This window comes from Aethalodelphis obliquidens, unplaced genomic scaffold (assembly GCF_003676395.1).
Source record: "Aethalodelphis obliquidens isolate GAN/ISIS:26980383/991018 unplaced genomic scaffold, ASM367639v1 scaffold88, whole genome shotgun sequence".
Lineage (NCBI taxonomy): Eukaryota > Metazoa > Chordata > Mammalia > Artiodactyla > Delphinidae > Aethalodelphis > Aethalodelphis obliquidens.
The window spans coordinates 4,303,160-4,319,744 of NW_020838032.1; the positions used below are offsets into that span (position 1 = coordinate 4,303,160).

General features: G+C 36.4%; 1 protein-coding gene across 5 annotated transcripts in view; it reads left to right on the forward strand.

Annotated features, from left to right (window-relative positions):
• AGTPBP1 (ATP/GTP binding carboxypeptidase 1) overlaps positions 1 to 16,585 on the forward strand; it is a 170,615-nt gene that overhangs the window by 147,158 nt on the left and 6,872 nt on the right. For 4 of the 5 annotated variants that reach the window (XR_003430280.1, XM_027094259.1, XM_027094261.1 and 1 more), the window contains one exon: positions 178 to 338. Coding sequence is in view for 4 of the 5 variants with exons in the window: in XM_027094259.1 (XP_026950060.1) it covers positions 178 to 338 (161 nt within the window). In the remaining variant the exon portion in view is untranslated. Of the gene's footprint in view, positions 1 to 177; positions 339 to 4,945; positions 4,993 to 16,585 lie in introns of those variants that run through there. The other variant, XM_027094262.1, reaches the window with a different exon arrangement.

The following is a 16,585-nucleotide window of genomic DNA, read 5'->3' on the forward strand; positions in this document are numbered from 1 at the left end:
GACTTAAAATAATCTTACGTTATTAAGACACTGTGCGTATGAGTCCTAGGTTCATACAAAGTGCCAGCCTTTTATTTTATTAATATAGTTACGAATTCCTTTTATGTAATTTAAATGAGATATAGCCAGAGGATAGCAAATGTCCTAGTTACATGTTTATTATTTCTTTATTTTTAGGGTTTACAGATTGGTACTCGAGAATTGGAAGAGATGGGAGCAAAATTTTGTGTTGGTCTATTGCGTTTGAAAAGACTGACATCCCCACTGGAATATAATCTGCCTTCTAGCCTGCTCGACTTTGAAAATGACTTGATTGAATCGAGCTGCAAAGTAACTAGGTAAGACATACTTGTTTTATTCTTTTGTTATATGGTAGTATATTGTTGAACTTCATTAAATTAGTTATACAGAGGAAAGGCACAGAGATTTTGACATCCAGGAGCATTTTTAGAATTAATATACATAAGTCTTGCTTCTTTTAACATTGGTATTTGGATAAAATTTTAATGAAATATCCTTATATTTGGAATGCTGTTTTAGTGATCTTAATGATTTACTTTTAACTTAAAAATAAGCAGTGTGGAAAACAGTTACTTATATCAGATAGTATGTAAATTAAGAAGGCTTGGAGCCAAGATTCATAGTTCAAAAGAAATTTTATTTTGTTGATAATCTACAAATATCAGATGGCTTTCCAGTCACCTTCTGGTTACATCTACTAGAAACAGCTAATTTAATATCCCTCTGAAAATATAACTACATCTGCCAAGTAGTATCCTTCTGAGTAGGTAAACTTTTGCTCCTAAAATTCAGTGTATGTAAAATTTGATCAGTTATTGGCTCAGAGATAATTTAGTATCACAATTCTTAATCATAGTAGCAGCGTTTAGCATTTTATAGTTTGATACATATGGGTAGGAATAGTCCCATTTTATAGAACCTACATGATTTTTATTGTTGGACATTGACATCAGATTTGTTAATTTATTGCCAAGCTATGTTATATATATGTATCAATTTAGTAGTTTTAAGTGTAGTAAAACATTAATTAGAACTCGATTCTTATATAATGTGATAATTGAGGCAGTGATCCTCTGCATTCTCTATATTTCAAAACACTTGCTAAACGATAATGGAAATAAATATATTTATTTATAATAAGTATAAATAAAGTTGTTCTCATTGATGTTTAGAAGCCTACTTTTAAGTTATTTCATGTATTCTTCCCCCGCCCCACCTTTTTGAGGTAAAATTCACAAATAAAACTGTAAGATATTTAAAGTGTACACTGTGATGATTTGGTATATGTATACATTGTGAAAGGATTTACCCCATTGAGTTATTCACATACCCATCCATCACATCACATGTTTACCTTTGTGTCTGTGTGTGAGGGAATATTTTTCAGTTTTGCTCTCCTAGCAAATTTCAATTATACAATCTAGTGTTATCTAGTATAGTCACCATGTTATACATTACTTCCTCAGACCTTATTCATCTCAACACCTGAAAGTTTGTATCACTCTTACTAACCTCTCCCTATTGCGTCCTCTGCCTGCCCCATATCCCCTGGCAACCACTTTCCTACTCTGTTTCTGAGTTGTTCCAATTCTTTTTTTTTATTTTTTTAACATTTCATATGTAAGTGACACATGCAGTATTTGTCTTTGTCTGGCTTATTTCACTTAGCATAATGCCCTCCAGTTTCATCCATGCTGTAACAAATGAAAGGATTTCCTTTTTTTTTTTTAAGGCTGAATATTCCATTGTATATCTGTATACCACATTTTCTTTATCCATTCATCCATCAATGGACAGTTAGATTGTTATCATACTTTGACTATGTGAATAATACTGCTTTGAACATAAGAGTAGAGTGTCTTAACAGTTTTCGGTGTACAGATCTTCCACCTTCTTGGTTAATTTATTCCTAACTATTATTTTTGATGCTATAGTAAGTTTGTTTTCTTGATTTCTGTTTCTGATGTTTCATTGTTAGTGTATAGAAATGCAGCTGGTTTTTGTATATTGATTTTGTATCCTGCAGCTTTACTGAAATCATTTATTACTTCTAACATTGTGCTGTTTTTAGGGATTCTATATGATATCTTGTCTACTGCAAATAGAGAAAATGTACTTTTTCCTTGCTGATTTGGATGCATTTTATTTCTGTTTCTTGCCTAATTGCTCAAGCCAGTACTGTGTTGAATAAGAGTGGTGAGAGTGGGCATCCTTGTTTTGTTCCTTATCTTAGAGGAAAAGCTTTTGGTATTTCATCGTTGAGTATGACATTAGCTGTGGGCTTGTCATATATTGCCTTTATTATGCTGGTTTGCTGAGTTTTATCATGAATGGATGGTGAATTTTGTCAAATGCTTTTCTGCATCTATTGAGATGATTATATGATTTTCGTCCTTCATTTTGTTAATGTGGTGTATCACATTGATTGATTTGCATATGTTGAACCATCCTTGCATCTCAGGGTGCAAGGTGATCATGGTTTAGGTATGATTCTTTTAATGTATTGTCGAATATGATTTCCTAATACATTTTATTGAGGATTTTTGCATCTAAGTTCATCAGGGATATTGGCCAATAATTTTCTTGTTTTTAAAATTTCTTTGACTTTGGTATCAGGGTAATGCTGACCTTGTAAAATGAATTTGGAGTTGTTCCCTCCTCTTTTAATTTGGGAAGAGTTTGAAAATAATTGCTATTATTTCTTGCTTAAATGTTTGGTAGAATTCATCATTGAAGCCGTCTAGTCTTGGGGTTATCTTGGAAGGTTTTTGAGTATTGATTCAGTTTCCTCACGGGTAATTGGTGTGTTCGGATTTTCTGTTAATTTCTTCATGATTCAGTCTTGGTAGCTTGTATGTTTCTAGGAATTTTTTCCATTTCTTCTAGGTTGTCCAGTTTGTTGGTGTATATTTGTTCATAGTGGTCTCTTATGATCCTTTGTATTTTTGAGGTATCTGATGTGATGTCTCCTGTTTCATTTATAATTTCTCTCTCTTTTTTTTTTGGAAGGTCTCACTGTTTGTCTATTCTATCTTAAAAAAAAATTAGCTCTTAATTTTATTGATCTTTTTTTCTTTTTAGTCTCTATTTCATTTATGTCTGTTTGATCTTTGTTATTTTCTACCTTCTGCTAACTCTATGCTTAGTTTGTTCTTATTTTCCTAGTTCCTTGAGGTGTAAAATTAGGTTGTTTATTTGAGATCTTGCTTTTTTCAGGCATTTATTGTTATAAACGTCCCTCTTAGAAAACTGCTTTTGCTGCATCTCATCAGTTTTGGTATGTTGTGTTTCCATTTTTAGTTCTCTCAAAATATTTGATTTCTCTTTCACTCATTGGTTGTTTGGGAACATGTTGTGTAATCTCCATGTACTTGTGAATTTTCCAGTTTTCCTAATTGATTTCTAGTTTTCTTTTCTTTCTTTCTTTTTTTTTTTTTTTTTTTTTTGCCACACCACACGGCTTGTGGAATCTTAGTTCCCTGACCAGGGATTGAACCCAGGCCCTCAGCAGTGAGGGCACAGAGTCCTAATCACTGGACCACCAGGGAATTCCCAATCGATTTCTAGTTTTATATTGTGGTTGGGCTTAATATGATTTCAGTCTTCTTAACTTTATTAAGAGTTGTTTGTAGCCTAAGATATGATTTACCCTGGATAATGTTCCATGTGTGTTTATGTATTCTTTTGCTGTTGGATAGAATGTTCTATATATCTGTTAGGTCCGTCTGGTCTAATGTGTAGTTTAATTCCAGTGGTTTTTTTTAGACTGATTTTCTGTCTTGGATGATCTATCCATTGTTGAAAGTGGGTGTTTGAAGTTCATTGCTATTCTTATATTGCTGTCTGTTTCCTCCTTCAGATCTGTTAATATTTGCTTTATATATTTAGGTGCTCCTATGTTGGGTGCATAAATATTTAGAATTGTTATATCCTCCTGATGAATTGATCCTTTTATTATTATTATTTTTAAAGTTTATTTATTTGTTTATTTATTTTTGGCTGCATTGGGTCTTCGTTGTTGCGTGCGGGCTTCCTCTCTAGTTGTGGCGAGCAGGGGCTACTCTTCGTGCAGTGCACTGTCTTCTTATTGCGGTGGCTTCTCTTTGTTGTGGAGCATGGGCTCTAGGCATGCGGGCTTCCATAGTTGTGGCACATGGGCTCAGTAGTTGTGGCTCGCAGGCTCTAGAGCACAGACTCAGTAGTTGTGGTGCATGGGCTTAGTGGCTCCGTGGCATGTGGGGTCTTCCCGGACCAGGGCTCAAACCTGTGTCCCCTGCGTTGGCAGGCAGATTCTGAACCACTGTGCCACCATGGAAGTCCAATCCTTTTATTATTATGTAATGACCTTATTATTTTCTCTTGTTGGTCTTTGGCTTAAAGTCTTTTATTTCTGGTATAAGTATAGCTACCCCTGCTTTCTTCTGGTTTCTATTTGCATTGAATTTATTTTTTCATCACTTCATTTTCAGTTGATGTGTGTCCTTAAAACTGAGAAACTGAGGTGTGTTTTGTAGGCAACATATAGTTGGGTCTCTTTTATTATTTATTCAGCCACTCTGTTTTTTGATTGGAGAATTTAGTCCATTTACATTTAAAGTAATTATTGATAGGTGTGGACCTACTGTTGTCATTTTAATTGTTTTCTGGTTATTTTGTAATTCCTTTGTTTCTTTCTTCCTCTCTTGCTCTCTTCCTTTGTGATTTGATAATTTTCTGTACAGTAAGTCCCCTACACACAAACCTTCAAGTTGCAAACTTTCAAAGATGGAAACGTGTGTTCACATGTCCAATCATGTAAGTTAGTCCATGTGTCTGGTGTACATTGTCATCTGCGTGCATCCTTTACAAGTGGTTGTGCTTTTGTGTACTTTACTGTATAGTACTGTATAGAGTACAGTAGTACAGTATCTTTATTTCAAGCTAGATCTGCAAGGGAACGACTTCATTGAACTCCTTGCTGTGCAACATGAGAAGCTTACTAATGAAGACCTGATGGAATTGGAGACCCAGAGAAAGGATGAAGGGAGACAAGAAGAAGAAGTAACTGAAGAACCAAAGAGATTCACAACACAGGAAATGGCAAGGGGATTTTCTTTATTTGAGGAGGCACTGTTAGTTTTGAGGCACAGGAGCCGAATGTAGAATAGTACACGAAGTTTGCAGCAGCCGTTCAGAATGCAATCCAGTGCTGCTGTGTCATCTATGATGAGAAAAAAAGAGCTACTACCCAGACGTCCCTGGATCATTTTTTCAAGAGGGTAGATAGAATTGAATCCAGCAAGGAACCAGAACCTATGTCATCAGCATCAGGCATGAATGAAGTTGCAGCTTGCCCTCCGTCTCCCATTGCTGATGATCCTTCAGTTCTATAATCTCTCATCTCTCCTCTCCCTCCTCCAGTCAGTAACTCTTCTTGCCTGTTCACTCGATGCCAGCCCCTGTATGCCAGCTGTTTTACTGTACTACTGTACTTTTCAAGGTACTGTACTGTAAGATTAAAAATATTTTATTTTTTGTCTTTGTTTGTTTTTTATGTATTTGTGTGAAAAATATTATAAACCTATTACAGTACAGTACAATATAGCCGATTGTGCTAGTTAGGTACCTAGGCTAATTTTGTTGGACTTACAAACGTGCTCTCAGAATGGAACTTGTTTGTATGTAGGGGACTTACGGTAGTGGTATGCTTTGAATTTTTTATCTTTTGTGTATCTACTATAGGTTTTGGCAGTGCATTGAGGCTTACATAAAACATTTTTTTTTCTTTTTTGCCAAGGCCACCACCCTTACGTAAAACATTTTAAATATAAACAGTCTATTTTAATCTGATAATTACTTAACTTTAAATGCATACCAAAACTTCCCCTTCCTTCACATTTTGTTTAATGTTATAATTTGTATCTTTTCACATTGTATATCCATTAACAAATTATTGTAATTACATTTGTTTTTAATACTTTTGTCTTTTAACCTGGAAACTAGATTTATAAGTGATGTACCCATCACCATTGCAATATTAGAATATTTTGAATTTAACTATATATTTACCTTTACCTGTGAGTTTTATACTTTCATGTTTTCCTGTTACTAATTAGTATCCTTTTGTTTCAGCTTGAAGAACTCCCTTTAGCATTTCTTTTAAGACTGGTCTAGTGTTGATGAACTCCTTCATCATTTATTTATCTGGAAAACTTATATCTCTTTTTCAGTTCTGAAGGACAACTTTGCCAGGTAGAGTATTCTTGATTGGCAATTTTTTCCTTTCAGAACTCTGAGTATATCATCTTACTTCCTTCTAGCCTGCAAGGTTTCTGCTGAAAAATCTGTTTATGTGGTCTTATCTGGGTTCCTGTGTATGTAATGAGTTTCTTTTTCTCTTGCTACTTTGAAGATTCTCCTTGTCTTTAACTTTTGATGATTTGATTATAATGTGTTTTGGTGTGGGTCCTTTTGGATTTATCTGTTTTAGTACTTTCTAGGCTTCCTAGATCCAGCTGTCTGATGTCTCTTTCTTTTCCCAAGTTAGGGAAGTTTTCAGCCATTAATTCTTGAATAACCTTTCTGCCTCCTTTTCTCTGCTCTCTTTCTGGAACCCCTATAATGCATATCTTAAGCTATTTTCACTCTTTCATTATTTCTGTTTGCACCTTTGTTTGAAAAACTTCCACTGCTGTTTTCAGGTTTGCTGATGCTTTCTTCCACTTGATCTAGTCTGCTGTTGAAACCGTCGTATTGCGTTTTTCAGTGCAGTTATTGTAGTCTTCAGCTCTATCATTTCTGTTTGGGAATTTTTAATATTTTCTATCTCTTCTTTGAAGTTCTTACTTTGTTCACGCATTACTCTCCTAACTTTGGTGTGCATCTTTATGACCATTATTTTGAACTCTGTATCAGGTAAATCCCTTACCTTTATTTCATTAAGATCTGCTTCTGGATATTTTTATTGTTCTTTGTTTGGAACATATTCCCCTAATTCTTCATTTTTATTGACTCTGTTCATTTCTGCACATTAGTTAGAACAGCCACCTCTCCCAGCCTGACAGAATGGTCTCATGGCATGAGCTCTTCGTTGTGTTTCATACCTTTTGTTATTCCCCAAAAGATAGTGTTCTGAAAGGAGCTGACAGTATAATAGAAAAAGCACAATTTACATTTGTGAAGGGGCATGATGGTAATTATAAAAAATACAGAAAATACATTAATATATTTAAAAAAACAAAATTTAAAAATTGCCTAGACATATTGAGAAAAAAGTTACTGAGTAAATAATTTAAAATCACCTGGATTTATGTGCAATAAATTTCTTAAATTAGTAAGTTTTAAGCTAGGGCTTGAAAGATAGTAAATGAGGCTTGGTAAAGAAATAGGAGCTAACATGAAGAAAACAAAGTTGGCAATAAGAAGTAGACTAATTTAGGTAAGGTGGAAAGGATTGCTTGGAGCTTAGAAAAGCTAATGTTGAAGAAGGCATTACGGGAGCAAGGTGTTCAATTTCATGGGAAGGTTAGTGTGGATTTTATAGAAGAGAAGTAATAACTGTATATGTTCTTAAGCAAGGAATGATAACTGATATATCCTATGCAGGATGTATTAAAATTCAAAATGTTTAGAAGCTTATGCTAGTGTAATACTTCTGTATTGTAAGCACCAGGTATTATGGTAAGTTGAGGGAAAATGTGACTGCAAGAGTTTTCTGGAGTTGTTCTTTGAGGTTGATACTTCTAATGTATACTACTGGTGTCCAGTTATTCAAAGTACTGCTTCTTGAATGTAGATTTCTGTTATTCTTATTTTCTTTTGTTTTAGTTGGTTTCTAATATGGGTAGAGTGAATAAGGAGGAATGAGAGAGGTTCTGATTGTTGGCTGAAGATGAAACTAGCTAGCTCCAAAGTTTCCGATGGAATTATCGGTATATACTTATTGCTTTTAAGACTGCTCCCCCACCACCAAGACTGACAAAGCTCTTTTCCTCATAGCTACTGTCATTTATGATTTTAAAATCTTATTTAAAAATGCTTGCTTACTCATTTGGCTGTCGTTTTTATTGCTTCTTGGAAACTTTTCAAGAATCATTGTAAATTCTTGTCATTATTTGCATTATTGGTAAAATGGGTGGGAGGGAAGTTGTACATATTTCTTACCTTTTCCTCTTTTTCCTAGCTTTTGATAATCATCGTTTAGTTTTGCTGTGCATTGGCAATCACTGATAACAATTACCTTGGAAATAAAAGCTATAGTAAATGTAACACAGATCAGTTGGGTTTATTTGTTGAGGCCAAAAACGGGGGTTGTGGTGTGCAAAAACTTTCCTTTGAGTGTTTCTTCTCTATCTTCTTCGCTTTTTCTCCTCTTTCAACTTTTCTTTTCCCCCTACACACTTTCCATAAGTGATATTCATTCCAGTGATTTTAAATTACATCTGTGTCTTGATAACTCCAAAATACATATAATCTTCCAGACCTCTCTTCTGAGCTCTAGACTTACGTATCCAGCTTCCGACTTGATTTTGTACACTTGGACACAAAATTAACTTGTCTAAAACTCAACTCATGACTTCTGTTCCCCTACCTCTCCCCAAACAAACCCATTCATCTGTATCCACCTCCCTCTACCCAAATGCTCTTGTAAGAAATCTTATTCTTGGCATCTCTTCCTCTCTCCCTTACCCTTAATCCAATCCACCACCTGGGGCTTTTTGATTTCACCTCCAAAATATTTCTCAGGTCTTTCTATTTCTCTCCACCACTTCTGCCATTACACCGGTCCAGGCTGCCATCATCTCTTGCCTGCTCTACTCAAATAGCCTCTGACTGGTCTTTCCTTACTTTTTTGTATCCTCCAGTTTCTTTGTACGAAGTGGTCACTGTCCTGTTTAAAGTCCTTCAGTTATTTTCCACATATATGGCCTATATCCATTATCAGAGTCTCTGAGGTCCAGAATGAGCCATCTATACCTTTCTTTCCCCCTTTAGCTTGTCCTGCTCTCTCTGTATTCTTACCATTCCAACCGCACTGACCATTTTTTAGTTTTTATGACAGTGCTCCTAAACTAGCAAAGGTCTAGTTTTTATTTTCCAATTTGTTATGGATTGATAATTGACTAAAATACAGTAAGAATGAAGTACTATACAAATGGAAGAGGGCACCCCAAGGAATGCAAATATAAGCTCCAATTTCCTGTTATTAGAGTCACCAGACACGTAATTTTATGTAAAATTGTTGTAAAAGTTTCTGAACACTTCATTTTAATTTCTAGGCTTTTGTTGCCATGGACCAATAACAAAGAATTTGTGGACCATACCTTGAGTAGTGCTATTCTAGAACATGAAAATCTTTTTATCATCCCAGTGTCTTTGCATTTGCTTTTTCCTGTACCAAAATGTCTGTGCCTCCACTTGTTTAAGGTTTTATCCTTATCCTCAGTGCTATTCAGTTTCAGTGCATTGTGTTTAGGAGTGGTATATTAAAAAGAATATACCTTGGTTGACAATATGTACTTTTAATTTGAGGACTCTTCAATTTTGAAAAAATCTCAACCCTTTTTTTTTTTTTTTTGAAAATTGCTTCTTTGACAATTCCTTTATTCTGTTCTCCCAGAATTCCTACACTGGAGCTTCTCTGTCTGTTCTCCACACATGTCTCTTAACAACTTTTTCACATTTTCTATCTCTACTTCGGTCTAGGTAAATTATTCAGTAGCATTTTATAATTCACTAAACTTAGTTGTTTCTGGTCTAAAGTTTATCTCATGGGAGTATTTTATTTTAAAGATTATATATTTCACGTCTAATTGGTTCTTTTTTGTTTCTGCATTTTTAAATTTCATGATTCCTTGTTTATTCTTATGGCTACTATTCTTCCCTTCTTTGAAGACCCTAAACACTTTCTTAGTCATTTGTAGATCATGCCATTATTTTTGTGTTGGTAAGCTCATCACAGTTTCTCAAGAGTTTTGTAACTTGCAAGCTCATATTAAATGAGAGCTTCCCCCAAACCCCCAGCTCTTTCAAGTCTCTGCCCTTAATGATTTTGTGTTGCTTCTACCTGGCCCGCTCTAGGCTCCAGTCCAAGCTTATATTAGCTTACGCTAGCATTTTATTAGTCTTGTATTTCCTAGTTCCCATCCTTCAACGATACTGGGGATTTTGCTGGACAAGTGACTGTGTTCATGAGGGTTCTGACTTTGCTGCTTTGTCTCCTTTTTTCTGACTTAATAATTGCAACTTTATAAAATCTTAGCCTTAGGCAGAAGTCTCAGCCTTATATTTTCAGCCTCCTTTCTAAAGTGGGAAGCCTCACTCCAGCTGCTTGATTGCCATGAGTCTGGGTTTAATTCCCTGGCTCTAGGACATTTAAGCCTCCCTGTTATTTTGAAGGAGCTACTGCTGCCTGCTCTTGGACCTGGAATTCAGGAGACCCATGACCTATTTTTGTGCCTCTATGCTTTTTCTGGTCCAAGGAGATGTTTATCTTGTTTCTGTATGCATCTGTGTCTTCTTTGTTTTCCTGTTTTATATTTTATCTATCATTGCTCTGTGGTTAGAGCAAGGATAATAAGGATCTCAAAGCATGTACTTGTCTAAACCAGCTTCTGAGAGAAGTCTGTCAGTCACACCTACCTAGCTAACTCCTAGTTAACCTCAGGGACCATATTTATGCCTTTCAACCCTGTCTAATGGTGCCTTGCATAGTGCCAGTCACATATTGAGTTGAGGAAGTGGTAGGTTGCTACGTAAGATTTTCAGATTCAATTGGGTTGGATTGCTTGTTGGTTGGGGGAAGGGTCTTACAGTACCCTAAATATCAGTGTAAGGATGTTAGACTTTATCCTTTAGGCAGTAGGCAGTTTGGAAGCCACTGGGTGGAGTATGCTAATTGGTAGTTTTTGCCTGAAAGTAGTGTAAAGATTTGATTGAAGCTAGGAATGTAGAGGCAAGAAAACCCTTGAGGAAACTGTTTGGAATCATTCATGTTTGAGAGGACGATGAGAGCTCAAATAAGGAGGTAACTGGCAGTGATTGTTTGAGGAGACAGTATCAGGCGGCAGTGGAGAGGTCTTGATGATTGAATATGGAATCAGTAGCAGGTGAAGCCACATTTCCATATTGGAGTGAAAAAGGCAAATTATGGTGTTAGAGATGGAACTAGGAAACCACTTACTTTTACTAAGATTACCTTCCTGTCATTTTCTCTTTATTGTCTGTACTCTTCTTTTGTATCCTTTCTTTGTCCTTGGTAACTTTCTGTTTCCTGGTCTTAATGTGAACCTGAGGTATCATCTGAATGAATATAAGTTCTTCCCATTTTTTTTAGTGAGTTGACCCTTAAAAACTTTTGAACCCATCTTCCCCTGTCAAATTTATGCTTTTGTTTCTGTGTACAATGTGGATGGTTTTATTCCACATAGTAGCCCTCAATTTAATTTTGTCTTCCTCAGGTTTAACTGTTTCTCAAGGTAGAATATCTATTTGTTGTGAACTAATTTATTTTCTATAGGCAATTTATATCAAGTAAGCTTGGAATAATTGCAGCGGCAAGAATAGTAAACATTAAATGCCTTTGTCAAGGTAATCAGTGACTCATTTATAAATGACAAATAATTAGTCTTCACAACACCATAAACCCGAAGGTATTTGTCACATAGCATTTGAGTTTGTTTAAATAAACTTAAGAAAAAGGTAAGAGACTTATTCAAAGTGAATCTTTGATAATTACGAAAAATAATTTCCCAGTTGTTCCATTTAGTATATATACCATTGCTTCATTTAATAGAAGATACTTTAGTTTTAGAAACAATAATTGGAATCTAAAAATCAATTAGTTGAACAAAGCTTAAAAACACTGATCTGTAAAATTATTTTACTTGGAATGCTTAAAACTTCTGAATATAAGACTTTATATTAAAAAGCAGACAGATTCTTTAACCATGTTGGTATTACATGTATATAAACTATAACTAGCTTTCTTTTCATTTAGTGTTTGTTTTTAACCTTCTGTCTCTTTATATGTAAATATATTGTAAGCAGAATATAGTTGTTTTTGTAAAATTTTAGTCTGACAGTTAGTTACCTTTTAATTGGAACATTAGTTCATTTACATTTACTGTAATTATTGACATATTTAGATTTAAATCTACCTGCTTATTATTTGCTTTGTTTGTTCCACTTGCCCTGTGTTTTTGAAAAGATTTCTTTTTGATTTATTTAAACTAAACTTTTTACATTTATATTATATAAAATATATTCATATTTATATTCAAACTCAATATAAATGTGAATTTTTATCTCTTGGGACAATATAGGATCCTTCATATGTTAACTCCATTTAACCCCCTCTCAATATATGTACTGCTGTTGTCAGATAGAGTATACTATGAGCACTGTACACGTTGTAGCCGTTATTACTGTTTTATGCAGTCATTGGATCTCACCACACATTTACTGCCTCACCACTACCCGCCCCTTTTCTCATTTCTTTCTTCATATCAGTTTTTGTCTGGGGTCATTTTTCTTCTACTCAACGAATACCCTTAAGTCTTCACCTTCATTTTTGAGGGGTGTTTTTTTGGATAGAGAAACGTTTTTCAGCATGTTGAGGGATCATTCTATTGTCTTCAATCTTCCACCACTGAGTTGTCAAGTCAGCCATTAGTCTGATTGTTGCCCCTTTGAACATGATCTATCTTTTAAGGTTAAGTTGCTTTTATGAATTTCTCTTAGTCTTTAGTTATTTAGGGGTTTAACTTAGATGTGATTTTATTTATTTTGCTTGGGATTCACAAGGTTTCTTAAATTTGTGGCTTGATGTCTTCTATCAGTTTGGGAAAATACTTAGCCATTTTCTCTTCAAACATTGATTCTGCTCCATTATCTCCCTCTTTCTGGGACTCCATTTACTTTTTTTTAAAATTAATTTATTTTATTTTTGGCTGCTCTGGGTCTTTGTTGCTGTGCGTGGGCTTTTCTCTAGTTGCAGTGAGTGGGAGCTACTCTTCATTGCGCTGTGTGGGCTTCTCATTGCGGTGGCTTCTCTTGTTGCAGAGCATGGGCTCTAGGCTTGCAGGCTCAGTAGTTGTGGCGTGTGGGCTTAGTTACGCCATGGCATGTAGGATCTTCTTGGACCAGGGCTTGAACCCATGTCCCCTGCATTGGCAGGTGGATTCTTAACCACTGTGCCACCAGGGAAGCCCCTCCATTTACTGTTTTTTTTTTTTTTTTTACGGTACACGGGCCTCTCACTGTTGTGGCCTCTCCCGTTGCAGAGCACAGGCTCTGGACGCACAGGCTCAGCGGCCATGGCTCACGGGCGCAGCCGCTCCACGGCATGTGGGATCTTCCCGGACTGGGGCACGAACCCGTGTCCCCTGCATCAGCAGGCGGACTCTCAACCACTGCGCCATCAGGGAAGCCCTCCATTTACTTTTAAGTTTGACCTTTTTACTATATCCTCTGTGTCTTTTACTGTCATGAATAAGTTTCTATTCTTTTGTCCATCTGCATTTTTCTGGATGTTTTTCCTAACCAACCTTTAATTCACCCATGCTTCCTTTAGCTGGGTCTAATCTGATGTGAAATTTATCTTTTTAATTCTTAATTGTAGTTAATTAAGGGGGGATTAGGGGGAAAAAAACCCCAAAAAACTAGGGAGGATGATTTTTTAAAATTGAGAAATATTGCCCAGGGGCATAAGCCAGCATTCTGGGAGCCTAGTAGGACTTATTTTGAGCAGACTTTCACTTACTCTCCTCACCTTTACCCCATTTCTGCCTTTTGCCCTAAGTGAGTAGCCTCTCTGATAAAAAGTGTTTAGAAAGTCAACTTTCCATCTCTTTGAACTAGGGCATGGCCCAGGCAAGGGGATCTAAAGATCTAATTGCTCTTTATAATACCCTTTAACCAATTCTGTTTTCAGTTTCCCCATATAACCATTATCTTCAATTCCTGGACTGTTTTAGGGCTTTGTAATACAAATCGGCATTTTTTCCTTGGCTTCCCCTACTGTAGATGCTCAGCAAATTGGAGGAAGTTGGAACTCAAGCCTACTAATTTCATCTATCTTCCTCCATCCTCCAACATTTTGTTGATATCTCTTCTTTGCTATTATCTCCCCTCCAGTTTTCTTTTTTATGGGTTTATTCCTTTTAAAAAAGTTATTTTTTTTTCCCATCATCTTAGTGGCTTTTGAGGTCCACTATGTTTACCATAAATTATAGAACTTGCTTCTCAGTGAAGCCTGTGGTTGAAAATTAATTATGTTTTATATTCTTAGGGCATTTGTTGGAAATTGCCACACACAAATCATTTTAACTTTACCCAATTGTATTTGTTGTGTAATAAAAATTCCATTTCATACAACGCTTAAGTCTGCATTATGTCTTTCCTAGGGGGTGTGTTTCTTTTAGGTCAAAGCTGGGAATGTTGGTAGAACTCATTTAAAAACTTAAAGCTTGTTAGGCTACACCCTACAGGCCTGCACGCCTTGTAATTGCCCAGCCTTAAAACCGAAGAGCGAGCCCAGAGACAGCTAGAGACATCCTTGGTTTATTGGATCGTGACTCTTACATGTCTGATGCAAGGTCCTGGAAAGAGACAGCAGGCAAGACATGGCCGCAGTCTTCACTACCGGTGGTGGGGGTGGGTGTTACCAGTTACACAGAGACTTGGCATCAGGTTGCCTCACCAGTTACCAGGGAAACCAGCAGAAGAGCCTGTCCCTCACAGCCCTTTTGATAAACTAGCAGGTGGAGCCATTCTGATCTGAAGAGTAGAAGATCACTAAGCTGGGGGTAAGGGTGGGAGGATGGGGCGTGGGGCAAGTTACTTACTAGGCTCTGTGATTAAGAGGGAAGGTCAGTCATGCCAGTAGGGTGTGGGTGAGGCAGGCACTCCTTGAGTGGGGGATGTACAGGGAGCAAGAGAACAGCGATCTTGAGTGGCCTGACCATACACAGCTATATAGTGTTTTTGAACTTAGCAAAAGTGTTTTTATTTTACCTGTTACCTGAACTAAGCAGTATTCTCAGTGACCCTCATTTAAAGGATTTGAGAACTGATAAAGCGTTTAACAATACTTCTCATTAGGAAATTGTCATGGTGACTAAATTTCAGGATAATAGGCATAGGCATATGGTTTTAAGTTTAAGTATGTTTGAAACATTATGGGAAAGTGAAGTTGAAAAATACCAAACTCTATACACTGTTTTATTGTAATAAAAAAATAGCCGTATTTAAATGAAGCCTACTTATTATCTTATAATCAAACTGTATTTGGACCTGTTTTTTTTAATTGAGGTGAAATTCACACAGCATGAAATGTACCATTTTTAAAGTGAACAATTTAATAGTATTTAGTTTGTCTACAATATTTTGCAACCATCAGTCACCTCTGTCTAGTACCAAAACATTTTTTAATCACCCACGAAGGAGACCCTCATACTCATTAAGCAGCATTTTCAGCCCCTGAACCACTGATCTGACTTCTGCCTCTATGAATTAACCTATTCTAGATGTTTCAAATAAATGGAATCATACAATATGTGACCTTCTGTGTCTGGCTTCTTTCAGTTACCTTTGTTTTTGAGATTCATCCATGTATCACTACTTAATTCCTTTTTGTGCATATACAAAGACATAAGAAAAGTTGATGAGAAATTTTTCCTAATGCAACTAATAAAATAAATAGGTCTTAAGCTGAAGAAAGCCTTTAAAACATGCTTAACATTAGTTCTATTTTGTGTGAATGCTTCTTTAAAAATCTAATTTAGGGGCTTCCCTGGTGGCGCAGTGGTTGGGAGTCCGCCTGCCGATGCAGAGGACACGGGTTCGTGCCCCGGTCCAGGAGGATCCCACATACCGCGGAGCGGCTGGGCCCGTGGGCCATGGCCACTGAGCCTGCGCGTCCGGAGCCTGTGCTCCACAACGGGAGAGGCCACAACAGTGAGAGGCCCGCGTACCGCAAAAAAAAAAAAAAAAAAAATCTAATTTGATGTGTTTTGATGAATGTAGAGTACATTTCTACTAAGGTACAGGAAATGAGTACAGGTCTGTGGACCAGTTAACTTCATAATGTTCTTGGTTGAAGGCTCTACCCTGTCCCTAGAAGTGTAAGAGAGGATAGCTGGAAGTTACTGGTAAAGTAATACAAAGCTATTGATTGCTGCACACTATTAACATTAGAATGAAGTAGTAACCTCCATATTGTCCACTTTCTTTATGTGAAGCTAGTGTTTATTTGTAAGTATATAAGAACTTTTTCTTCCCAGCAAATTAAATTAATATTGTTAAAGAAAAAAAATGATTCATGATACTTGTTAAAGAACAGCAAGGCAGACTTAATTCAGGAGGACTTGCTACGGTGGGGTTTTGCAGTAGGGGTGAGTTGAGTTCAACTCTGAATACAGTGTGGAAGAGTGGAGATTTATAGCTGAGGTATAGAGTGGGGATTTGTGGATGGAAAATTGCTAAGAGGAAACATCAGGGGTAAGGGAGATCCTGGCTAAACGGACATGACAGAATTTTTGCTGAAAGCAGGCCAGGGTGATCAGATACCGAGAGTAAGGGATTA